Raw genomic sequence first — 13,162 nt, forward strand, 5'->3', positions numbered from 1 at the left:
ATTACACTTTGTTATCAAACTGTAAGAATGGTATTACGGAGTAAATGTCTCCCCAAATTTTGTATGTTAAACCGTGATTTCTAGTGTGATGGTATTTGATGATGGGGCCCCTTTAGGAAGGTCATTAGTGCTTTGAAGGTGAAGCCCTCATAGTTTAGTGCCTTTGCAAGAAGAGACAAGAGAGCTTGCTTTTTTCTCTCTGTGCTGCCGCACAGACACAGAAGATGACCATCTGCAAATCAAAAAGCGTGCCTACACCAAAATCAAATTAGCGGGCTCCCTGATACTGGCCTTCCCAGCCTCCAGAAATCTGAGAAATATTTCTTGTCTAAACTTGCTATACCAGCCCAAGCTAAGACATGGGAAAAGAGAAGAAATGGAAATCCCCCTCCCTAAAATCTTAACTAGGACATTGGAAAATCCTGATGGGTCCACAAGATAATCATATTTCTGAGCCACTGTGATTATAATAACCATTACGTATTGAGAAGTCTATTTATACTAAGCACTGTGTGATGTGATTTGCATTATTTCCATTTCCCAAAATAAATACTACGGAAAACGGTATTATCCGTATTATATAAAAAGGAATTTATTGTTCAAAGAGATTCACCTGCCTACTGGCCATACCCAGAAAATGTGATTTGTGTTTTGAACACTTCTCTGTCTTGATCTAATAGTTATTAATCACTGTTTAAGTACTAGGAATGATTTTCTTTCACTGAGGATTTAGTGGTTTCTTGTAGTCTCTATCTAAATCCCTCCCCTATAACCCTAGGTTTTGTAACTAGCTCCTTTCAGTTAAAACTAAGTATTGGTTATCTGGAATGGGCATGGCAGGGCAGCTGCTCAGTCCTACAGGACTGCCCCTCAAACACTGCTTCAGGCATGAATCTGAAATCCAGGTTGTCACCTGTTATCCTGACTGACCAGCCTAGATTAAGGGTTCCAAGGACCCTGGATCGAATCATTTGCTAGAATGGCTCACAGAACTCAGAGAAACATTTTACTAGATTAGTTGTTTATTATAAGAGTTCTTGAAGGTGAAGATAACATAGCAAGCATCTAAAATTTCTCATTGGCACAATGCAAAATAAAGGACTAAAGGACATGGTATTCTCTTTTCCATTCCAGTGTTCTAATTTACCACACGAGAATGAAATAATTCAAAATCATGCTTTCCCAAGGTCTCCTAATGGCAGTTTAATAAATTCATGTATGAAGCATCATTGATGGCATATGCAGGAGACAGATGTCTCCTGCAGAACTGTCCTAGATTCCTTGGTCCATCTTGATCAGAAAGCAGAAGCACTTCACCGAAAATGCGCTGTCCTCCCACCTCTGAGCAAGTTTTTTCTCTTCCCAGAATTTGCAATCTGTTCTATTGACTCTGTGGGATCAGCTAGGAAAATGCTTCCCAGGAAGTGCACTTCAAAAAGTCTTGTTGACAGGCACCTGGTGGGCTCAGTTGATTAAGCATCTGCCTTTGCCTAAGGCCATGATCCCAGGGTCCTGGGATTGAGCCCCGCATCGCATCAGGCTTCCTGCTCAGCGGGAAGCCTGCTTCTCCCTCTCCCACTCCCCCTGCTTGTGTTCCCTCTCTCACCATCCTCTCTCTGTCAAATAAATACATAAACTCTTTTTAAAAAATAAGATTAAATTAAAAAATAAATAAAATTCTTGTTGATAAGTTTGATATAGGGATTGGATTAATCAAGTATCCAAAATTTTTTTATTCTATTTTTTAGATAACAAGTGAGAGAGCACAAGTGGGAGCAGCAGAGGAAAAGGGAGAAGCAGGTCCCCCCACTGAGCAGGGAGCCTGATGCGATGCGGGGCTCAATCCCAGGACCCTGGGATCATGACCTGAGCTGAAGGCAGACCCTTAATGACTGAGCCACCCAGGCGCCCCTTTCATTATCTTTTGACACAAATTCACCCCTGTAGTTTTAAATATCATCCCCTTTGCTCAAGAATTGGCAAGTAGGAAGAAGAGATTTCCACAGCAATTTATTGTTTTACAACTTTTTCAGGAAGACAATTTACATATATAAAACATCCTCAAACATTTAAAAGGCATTATCAGGCATTATCACTTTAAATCACTGACATTTTACTAGCAACATTATGAGTGCCTACATAACTAAAATTCTTTCCTCTTACTTTTTTTTAAATAACACTGATGAACTAGTGGAAGCAATTTCCCTTCTTTGTGAAGCCTGTGAGTGTCAGTTGCACCGCCAATAAAAGTTCCATTGATAAATATTCTTGGTACCTGTTGGATAAACAAAAGATCAGGTATCACTCTACCGTCAGAAGTATAAGACCTTTCATATAATAATAATGGATGCTCATACTCTGGGTACTTTCATGGGCCAGGCAGTAGACTAAGCTCTTTCACAAAGTACTTTAATCTTTACAACCCTTGAGGTAGGTACTAATTTTAGCCTTATTTTGGAGGGAAATGAGGCACAGGAACTTGCCCCAAATCACGATAGCGAATGACAGAGCTAGGATTTAAATCCAGGGCAATCTGACACTCAAGCCTTTCCTTCTAACTGCTATGCCACATAAAAGGTAAAATAACAGTAATTATTGTTTATAAACACCTTCCATGCATATACAAACAAGAAGGCAATATTGTGTATTTTCCCGGCAATGCATTTCACTGAAAAAATGCATATGGTTGGACAAATTTCAGAAATCCAAAATCGAAGAACTAAAGCACTCCTATTAGCACAGCAGCTGAAGACTGACCCATGGTCTGTACTGTTTAAGTAAGGGGAGAAAGGATTTCATCTTGAGAAAAGCTCCCGGAGGATCTTCAAGTTTCACAGGCAAGCACTCACGACAACCCCACCCTCCTAGTCAAAACATACACACACACACACACACACACACACACACACACAAATATGGCAAGAATAAACATAAAATAATGAATTCTGCTGTTTCTCGGTCTCTGAATCTTATTCCCAGATCTGCCATTTCTTTATCCAAAAAAGATTCTCAGAGGATGAGACAGAGAATGCTTGGCTCACTTTACATAACACAAGGGCCTAGGCTGTAGGTGACCCAGGTACCATTTATTTGGAGGAAAAACACAACAGAGGATACACTCACAGTTCTTTCACCGGTCATTTTGTAGAGAGCATCTTGAAACTGACTTCCATATTCAAGCATGTCCAATTCCACCACTTTATACTTAACATTCATGTCATGGAAAAGTTTTTTTGCCATTGTACAGTAAGAACAAGATGTTTTTGAGAAAATCACCACACAGTTATCAGAAATTGTTTCCTGAAGTCAAACAAACAAACAAAAGTTTTAATTCTAGACGTTACCTTCTGGGAAGAAACCGTTATAGTGGAAAGGGGATGGATTTGGAGACTCATGATTCAGTGCTCAAATTAAGTCTCCATCGTCTATTTTCTCATTTGCAGATTGAGAATATTATTTATTTATTATTTATTTAAAATATTATTTATTTAAAAGGGATGTTTTTATGGAAAAAAATGGGTTATAACAGAGGCAAAGTTAGCATGGAGTGATGACAACAATAATCATAGCCAATTCATATACAGCAAACATCTCTGTATGCCAGACACAATTCTTAATATCTAATCTTCACCAGCTCAAGTAAACCTCACTATAATCCTGAGACAGGTCATATTATTATATCTACTTTACAGATGGGGAAAGTGAGGCATAGATGGGGAAAGTGAAGAAGGTAAATGACTTAGTCATAGTCCTCACCTAATAAGACCTGGAAAGCTTGAGATTTGAGCCCAGACAAGTCTGATTCTACAGACCAGGCACTTAACTCTGTTACATTGCCTCTTAAATACTCAGTAGGTGTTCAGGAGCTAACTCCTTACCTTCCTTTACTTTTAATGGTGAGGACTGATATACGAGTTCCATTTAAAATGTAAAGCTTTCACTGATCCAGATATAAAAACAATTTACCCCCTCAACTTTCACTCCTTCCTTTGTATCTTTATAGTTTTTAAAAAACTGTCATTATCATTACAGTATTGATAAGGCATTCTTATATTCTTGTTCCTGGAAAAGCTACTACCAGAAATGCTGATTCAAAGGGTTTCAGGCAGAAGTCAAAAGCTTTTTTTTTTTTTTTTTTTTTAACTTCCCAGAGGATTCTAATATCAGCCTGGTTTGGAAACTACTCTCCAGGCCTTTATCACAAACACCATGAGATTTTCCTATGCATCTGCATTGCCTGTGAAGTTTGTTTTCTTTTTTGTTTCTAAATACATGAATGTCCAGGTCCTTCAAGGAATTCTGAATAGATAAGTCTAGCACCCAGGCATCTCTGTTGTTCTTATATGGGTCATAAGCAACATGTTCAAGATGAAAGCCAAAAATCAGAAAGTAGAGTACCAAGGCAAAGTAGTTCTAAAGTTACATCCAGGGCACCGGGGTGGCTCAGTAGGTTAAAGCCTCTGTCTTCCGCTCAGGTCATGATCTCAGGGTCCTGGGATCAAGCCCTGCATCGGGCTCTCTGCTCAGCAGGGAGCATGCTTCCCTTCGTCTCTCTCTGCCTGTCTCTCTGCCTACTTGTGATCTCTCTCTGTCAAATAAATAAATAAAATCTTTAAATTAAAAAAAAATAATAATAAAATAAAGTTACATCCATCCTTGGGTGTCAGAAGGGGCTTAAAGCACAGTCTAGCTCTCTGCAAGTGGGTCTATTTTTATGCTTTCTCTTCTGATTACTCCTAATATTCAGTACAGAAGTCTGCTTTGGAGAAAGCCAGCCATACCAAAGATGTATGAATGAATCCATTTTATAGATGAGAAAATTGAGGCTGAGAAGTTCACAACACTAGGATTTAACCCAACCTGTCCCACCACCGAAGCCAGTGCTCTTTCCTCCACCATGCCCGCTCAGGTTATAGGCACATTAAGGCCATCATGTATAGAGAGCTGAGCATCCAGGGTGCTGACATGCAGTAAAAACACCGATGGGGGCGCCTGGGTGGCTCAGTGGGCTAAGCCGCTGCCTTCGGCTCAGGTCATGATCTCAGGGTCCTGGGATCGAGCCCCGCATCGGGCTCTCTGCTCAGCAGGGAGCCTGCTTCCCTCTCTCTCTCTGCCTGCCTCTCTACTTGTGATCTCTATCTGTCAAATAAATAAATAAAATCTTTTTAAAAAATTAAAAAAAAAAAAAAAAACACCGATGAAGGGGCGCCTGGGTGGCTCAGTGGGTTAAAGCCTCTGCCTTCAGCTCAGGTCATGATCCCAGGACCCTGAGATCGAGCCCCTCATCGGGCTCTCTGCTCAGCGAGGAGCCTGCTTCCCTTCCTCTCTCTCTGCCTACTTGTGATCTCTGTCAAATAAATAAACAGAATCTTAAAAAAAAACAAAAACAAAAAAAACCACCGATGAAGAGATTCCAAAGTGAGTTGAAACTCAGGATATCAGGCCAGAGTGTCTCAAACAACCCTTCTTATCTCCCTCAGGCTCAACCTAGCTAAATTTTCATCATTTTGTATTCTCGCTTTAAGAAGGAACCCTCACAACAGGTTTCTAGCATTGCTGTTACATTCATCAGCTGTGAGTGAATACTTTTTTAGCCAAATAAATTAAAGGCAGATACGTTATCTATGTTGTCGTGGCTGGTGATGAGGAACAAAGAAAGAAAAACATGAGTGTGTCTTCTGGACCTCGAGAGAAGAAATACATAGAAGGTTTTCTGAGGCAGAATTAACTGCGTTTTGCAGTGAAAGAGAGGAAAACAGCACACAGCAGCGAATGGTGTCGCTAAGAGGATCATTTATAAAGTAACTACAGCACGCTCAGTTCTGTGTTGGGGGAGAAAGCTGTGAAGCAGCTTCCCAGGCCAAAATCAAACAGTGCCCTGGCGAAGGGCAGCCTGACTGGTATCAACAGGAGACGGAGGTAGGTCTGAGGGAAAGGAGAAGCTAACCTCACAGACCCCACTTAGAGGGAGTAAAGACTCCATTAATAATAAACCTCATAGGGGCGCCTGGGTGGCTCAGTGGGTTAAGCCGCTGCCTTCGGCTCGGGTCATGATCTCAGGGTCCTGCGATCGGGTCCTGCGATCGAGTCCCGCATCGGGCTCTCTGCTCGGCAGGGAGCCTGCTTCCTCCTCTCTCTCTGCCTGCCTCTCTGCCTGCTTGTGATCTCGCTCTGTCAAATAAATAAATAAAATCAGAAAAAATAATAATAATAATAATAATAAACCTCATAAATTTTGGCTACCAATATGATCTAGAACTTTTCTGTCACATGGATTATTTTGATAGCACATTTTAAAGTATACATTTAGTAATTCATTTGCCAAACTATGTCAGGTTGGATACTGAATATGCATATTAAATGTGTAAAACACAATTCTTTTTCTACAGAGGAAAGTTTTTTCCTATGTCTCCCACATCACTCACTTGAATCTGATTCACAGGAGCAGTTGCTGAGTTCCCCAAAGATGATGATGTGCTGTTCCCCATCCTAAAAAGAATTTTAAAAGGCAGTGCAGCTTTAAACATTAAAGATAATCATTAATGATAATATAGCAAATGAGATCCACTTAATGAAAACCTGATATGCAAATATATACCCAAATCTATGAAACAGAAAAAAAGAGTTTTACTTATCACTAGTACAACAAGCCAGTTTAGGAGCGCCTGGTTGGCTCAGTGGGCTAAGCCTCTGCCTTCAGCTCAGGTCATGATCTCAGGGGCCTGGGACTGAGCTCTGTGTCTGGCTCTCCGCTCAGCAGGAAGCCTACTTCCCCCTTTCTCTCTCCCTCTCTGCCTGCCTCTCTGTGATCTCTGTCAAATAAATAAATAAATAAAATCTTTAAAAAAAAAAAAATGCCAGTTTACAAAGTACTTGTTTACAAAAACCAAAAGGGACTGTGTGCTTCTCTAGCCTACCAATGTCCTTAATTATTTGGTGAAACCATATTAACCTAGTGTAAAGCCTGGTACACCTTATTTCTGAATACCAAATTTCAAACAGACTGTCCTAATGACTGACCTTGACCTGACCATTAGTTTTTTTTTTTTAAGTTTTCATTTTTATATTAAAATATGCCAAATCTCCATGAACACTTTGACACAGAGAACCTACAAAATTTCAAAAATTTTAAGGAAACTAAGGTATGTCAACCACAACACTCATAGATCCAGGTTTCCCAATCCATAAAGTAGGACTAACAGTCACTCCCACCTCAAAGGGTTTTATGAAGATTAAATGAATTGATAGAAAAATAATAATAATAAAAAATAAAAATAAATAAATGAATTGATAGAAAGCAGAACAGTGCCTTGAGCACAGTAAATGTTCAATAACATTTAACACTATTACTATCATTTCCTGATTACATGGACCCTCTAGGTATGTATTATTTAAAACCCAGCTGTTGGGAGCTTGTAAAAGGAGGCATTCATTGTAACAGGAATATATTCACTAAAATACTGACCAGTTTCATATCATCAAATCTCTCTCCCTACTCCTAGAAACTTTTCCCCATCCACTTTATCTTTCTTGATCACCAGGACCTATTGCCTTGTCCAAACCATATACAACATCCTGATATAAACTAGTTAGAGAAAAATTACAAATCTTCAAAAAGAATCATAGAATATGGGCTTCAAAAGGGAATTTCTCAAATATCTAAAGATTAAGAGAATAAGATAAAGAACTGAAGTTTCGGGCGCCTGGGTGGCTCAGTGGGTTAAGCCACTGCCTTCCGCTCGGGTCATGATCTCAAGGTTCTAGAATCAAGTCCCGAATCGGGCTCTCTGCTCAGCAGGGAGCCTGCTTCCTCCTCTCTCTCTCTGCCTGCCTCTCTGCCTACTTGTAATCTCTCTCTGTCAAATAAATAAAATCTTTAAAAAAAAAAAAAAGAACTGAAGTTTCAAATATTATCAAAAATAGTCTCCTCATGATTATGTTCCAAATTCAAGTTTTTTTTTTTTTAAAGATTTTATTTATTTATTTGACAGAGATCACAAGTAGGCAGAGAGGCAGGCAGAGAGAGAGAGGAGGAGGAAGCAGGCTCCCTGCTGAGCAGAGAGCCCAACGCGGGACTCGATCCCAGGACCCTGAGATCATGACCTGAGCCGAAGGCAGCGGCTTAACCCACTGAGCCACCCAGGTGCCCCCAAATTCAAGTTTTGACAGAAAAACTTCTCCTTCCAAACACCTCATTCATTCGAGAGCATTTAAAATTTAAATGTTGGGGGCTGCTAGCTGGCATAGTTGGTATAGCATGTGATTCTTGATCTCAGGACTATGAATTTGAGCACCACAGTGGGGCTTACTTTAAAAAAATAATAATTAAATGGATTTTTTACATTTTATCCTTGGATGATGAGTGGTTGATCTACATAGCCATGCCCACACACTTAGAATAAGGCTGCCTGTAACAAACATGACCTTCAGTAATTACCAAGAGAAGAGGGAACTACGACCAATGGAACATTATAACATTAGAACTCCCCAATGTTTACAATCTATTATTCCTTGCTTCCCAACTGTTAGCAAGGAAATCTTTAAAACAAAAAGGGCCTGGGTACTTATCTCAAGAAGAGATTAGGAATAGCAATAGCATGCTAGGGAGATTGCAACCAACTTAGATGGAGGGCAGATGATCTGTGTTAAGAAAAAAGTAGGCTGAGTTCCTGGAGCATAAACCAAAAAAAAAAAAAAAAAAAGTTAATCAATGGGCATGGCCTGGACCTAAGAAGGTGCTTTGGTGTAATAAATCAGCAGCCTATCTGGTTTATCAACTAAGAATACAAGTCCTGTTCATCTCTGGTCCAGCATCAAACCGTCATCCCCAAACTGCCTACCACAGTATTTGGTATTGCAGCGGGAGTTCCAGTAAAACCTTCATACCCAAGTTATCTTGGGGAGTGAGAGGAGGTCAGAGGTGGATCTGAAATATCACCCCCTACCCTCCCAAATAAAAGTTTCTGGGAAGCACCTTTCTCCTTCAATTCTGGCTGAGCTTGGCAAAAGTTACTACCTAGTAAGGAAAGAGACGTCAACAGAGAAACGCACAAGAACCGTTTCACTTCAACACTGATGCACCCATTAGCCATGCCACATTCATGGAGCGCTTCCTATATACTAGGTAGGCGAAAGGCTAAATGTCCCAGGGATGCACATCATTGGAAAAACACATCAGGGGCTCAAGGACAGTCAGTCAAAGAGTTAACACCACGTAGTCAGCACCTTCATGGACTGGGTCACCAGCTAATAGATAGGTAATCAACAGTTCCTACAGTCTGGCAGAACTGATCAGAGTTACCAAACCAAGCAGGAAGGAAGAGATTCCAACACAGAGGGGTGGATGCGCAGCGGCAGGCAAAGACACTGGAACTGTCAGAACCACCATGGAGCAGCGGCTCGGGCCCAAGGGCCGCGCAGCCATCAGCCCAGGCCGGGGGTCCTCCACCGCAGGCCTGGTACTGGAGGCCGGGAAGCACAGGGAAAGCAATCCTCGGTCTAGCCAGAGGCGACATCTACATGAGTTAAGTCACAGTCCCCATCCTCAAAGACTGGGCCCTTTAGTAGGAAGCTCCCCCTTTACTTCCTGCAGGAGGGTTGCCAGGTTTAGCAAATAAAAATGCAGAACGATCGATCACATTAGAACTTTATGTAAAAAGCGAGTAACTTCCGAGTCTAAATATAATCCGCGCAATATTTCGGATAAACTAAGAGTAAAAATTAATCGCTGTTTATCTGAAATCCGAATTTATTAGACGGGGCGGGGGGAGGGGAGGTTCCAAGCTCCACCAACACCACAACTCGGGTGTTTTCGAGGGTAGAGTCACCCGATCCGTAAGAAGGCACTACGGCTTAGGGCATCATTCACCGCCCACCCTCCCCCGGCTCCCGCCGCCCTCCGAGGGCCCACCCCGCGCCGGGGAAAGAGGCGCCCGCGCCCACGGCTCGGTCCGGACCCCTGCGAGGCCTCCGCGCCACGCCGAACCCCCCGTGCCCTGCCCGCCGCGCCCCGTACCCAGAGGCCGCCGCTCCTACTACCCCGCCGAGCCGGCCCGCCGAGCCGCTCCCGCTCCCGCTCCGAACCAGCCTCGTCCCCTGCAGCGCAGCGCGGCGCCAAGACATGGTCCGAGCTCCCGGACGCAGCGAGCCGAGAGGGTGCGACCGCGGCTGGAGAAAGCCCGCCCCCGCCGGCCGGCTCTGCCTCCGCACGCCCGGCCCCTGCGCGGCCGGTCCCGCCTCTCCCCGCCCCGCCGGGCTGCCCGAGCCGCAGCCGGGCTCCCCGGCGCGATCGCGTGAGTCCTCCCGACGCGGGCGGCCGGCGGCCGGAGCGCGCAGAGCAGGGGTGCGGGGGGAATGCGGCCCGCGAGGGGTGAAACTGCCGCCCCTGCCTACGGGGACGCCTCACCCGCGGGCTTCCAGGGCTCGGCCCAGCCCCGCTCCTGTCTTTAGGGGTTAGGGACGCTCATCAAGGCCCAGGGGCCCGTGGAAACGACGCGTGGGGACGGTGGCCGACATTCTAGCGAAACGGAGAAAAAAAAAAAAAAATGACTGTCCGAAAGAAAGACTCGAAATGCCTGGGATGTTTACAGGAGGGTGGCAGCGTCATCACAACTTCCGGTCAGACAGGTGTTTCTGCGGGTGAATAAGAGCCTAACTGTGTCATCTTAAAATGAGGCTGCTGATCCACAGCCCGTATAAATCGTGGGATTGTTAGAGTTTACATCCAGAATTAAAAGAAAAAATGTAATCCAACGCAGAACATTCCTTCCAAAGAAAACAAAATTTGTGTTTATAAATGAAAATGAAATTAGGAAATAAAACTTGAACCGGCCCGGAGGTGTTTTGTCATGGCTGTGAAAATAGCTGAGTGCTAAGGACAACATTGTGCCACTCGTGGTAATGACAGGCCTTTGGGCGTCACTATATGAGAAGTGGGGGGGTAGGTCTTATTTATTTACTGAAGACACTGAAATCTATTTGTTAAGGTCAGAGGGCAAATATGGTATTTTTAAAATTCTAAACAATTATTAGAACAATCCAGACCTTTTTTGATCCTTCATATTCAACTAGCTAAGTTTAAGATTCGCGTTACCAGGTTACAAAATTAGAAAGTTTGTTTCTGACGGGGGTTTTCCCCCTATTTTCAAGTGAGTTGTTTCATTACTTCATAAAAGGATGAAAATTAGTTACAAAAACAAATACCCCAAAAGGTGTGAAGTCACACTTCATAAATCCAAAATTAAAAATTTAAGATATGTAATCTATAGTGTTGTGGGGTTTGGTTTTGCTTTGATTCAAAGATAGCTATTTAGGAAATTTACTGTGGGGTTTTTGTTTTTGTTTTTTAAGATTTTATTTATTTATTTATCTGACAGAGATTACAAGTAGACAGAAAGGCAGGCAGAGAGGGAGAAGCCGACTTACTGCCGAGCAGAGAGCCCAATGCAAGACTCGACCCAGGACCCTGAGATCATGACCTGACCCGAAGGCAGAGGCTTAACCCTCTGAGTCACCCAGGCGCCCCTATTTTTGTTTTGAAGTAAAATTTTTACCTTATTGTTGTAAACTGTCTTACAAAATAGAGGCCACTATGAAGTGAAACAGTCATGTCACAATTTAATTTCCATATAGTACAGCCTATGTTAAGTACAGAATTCACTGGACAGATTTTGAAAAAGGGATTCCCAAATGAAAATACTTTAAACAAAAGTGTTATGTCTGAATTAAGCATAATGTATTTATAACCTTCAATTTCTTTGTGCTTCATTGATTGGGTAGCTACAGAACTGATGATTCTTGGTCATGATTGTGAGGTCTATGATAGTGCTTTTACAAGTATGCCTGCTGGCTATTTGCTTAAATGTATGGTGTGAACACAAGGGGGGATAGCCAGTATAGGTGGATAAAGAATAAATGATTAAATACAGTCTTATGAGTTCTATACTTTTTTTTCATGACTGAACAATGAAAAGAATTGACATATCTTGGGCGCCTGGGTGACTCAGACAGTTGGGCCTCTGGCTTCGGCCAGATCATGGTCCCAGAGTCCTGGGGTGAAGCCACAAGTTAGACTCTCTGCTCAGTGGGGAGCCTGCTTCTTTTCCTTCTCCCTCTGCCTGCTGCTCCCCCTGCTTGCGCTCTCTCTCTGTCAAATAAGTATATAAAATCTCTTTTTTTTAAGATTGTGTGTATTTATTTGACAGAGAGAGACACAGAAGAGAGGGAACACAAGCAGGAGGAGTAGGAGAGGGAGAAGCAGGCTTCCGCTGAGCAGGGGGCCTGATGAGGGGCTTGATCCCAACACCCTGGGATCATGACCTGAACCAAAGGCAGACACTTAATGACTGAGCCACCCAGGGGCCCCAAATGCATAAAATCTTTATTAAAAAAAAAAGAAGAAGAAGAATTAACATATCTTCAGATATGCTTTCAACTTGTTTTTTATTGCTTAAATTGTCAAGAAAAGCTCATACCTTTTTTTTTTTTTTTTTTAAACCTCAGAACAGGTTTATCTCCTGCCTAAGATTGAAGGCTACTGTTAAAACAAAATTCAGCTGAGTAAATTTGAAACTAACTGGCTTTATTCAATGATTCATAAATTGGGCAGCATCTCATATAGCAAACACAAAGGAGCTCTAAGATGCTATACAAAATGGAAGACTTGAAAAGGCAGCGAGAAGGTAGGACAGGAAGTCGTAACGAAATGAAAGGAATATTTCAGGTATTATCACCTATCTTTGGGGAAGAAAAGGTCTATCAAGCAGATAACCTGACTGGTTCTCACCAGGAAACTTCCAACCAGTGGGACACCTAAGTGGCTCAGCCAGTTAGCGGCTGCCTTCAGCTCAGGCCATGATCCCAGAGTCCTGGAATCAAGTCCCACGTTGGGCTCCATGCTCAATGGGAATCCTGCTTTTCCCCCTCTCCCTCTGCATGCTGCTCCCTCTACTTGTGCTCTCTGTCAAATAAATAAATATCTTTAAATAAATAAATAAGTAGGAAATTCCCAACTAACCTATTAATAAATTCCTGGGAAAGGCTAAAACTGCAATTAGGTTAGGTATTAAGTATTCTCAGTTTGTTGACAACAGCTTAGCAAAAGTGACTCCATTTTGGACCTGTGGTTTTTTTTGTTGTGTGTGTGTGTGTGTGTGTGTGTGTG

At 42.5% G+C, this 13,162-nt stretch overlaps 1 protein-coding gene across 3 annotated transcripts; it reads right to left on the bottom strand.

The window, feature by feature from the left end:
• Window positions 1–1,993: 1,993 nt before the first annotated feature.
• Window positions 1,994–10,799, bottom strand: GLRX2 (glutaredoxin 2). 3 transcript variants are annotated; one of them, XM_044266859.1, is made up of 4 exons: window positions 10,406–10,799; window positions 6,426–6,489; window positions 3,124–3,300; window positions 1,994–2,275 (listed from the first exon to the last, which is right to left on the bottom strand). In XM_044266859.1, the coding sequence occupies exons 2-4, from the start codon at window positions 6,486–6,488 to the stop codon at window positions 2,144–2,146; spliced, it is 372 nt and encodes a 123-aa protein (XP_044122794.1). In that variant the 5' UTR covers window position 6,489; window positions 10,406–10,799; the 3' UTR covers window positions 1,994–2,143. The 3 variants fall into 3 exon arrangements, with proteins under 3 accessions (XP_044122794.1, XP_044122793.1, XP_044122795.1); XM_044266858.1 differs by lacking the exon at window positions 10,406–10,799 and adding an exon at window positions 10,016–10,175; XM_044266860.1 differs by lacking the exon at window positions 10,406–10,799 and adding an exon at window positions 10,039–10,055.
• Between the last annotated feature and the right edge of the window lie 2,363 nt (window positions 10,800–13,162).

The sequence above is a fragment of the Neovison vison genome, chromosome 10, assembly GCF_020171115.1.
Source record: "Neovison vison isolate M4711 chromosome 10, ASM_NN_V1, whole genome shotgun sequence".
NCBI lineage: Eukaryota > Metazoa > Chordata > Mammalia > Carnivora > Mustelidae > Neogale > Neogale vison.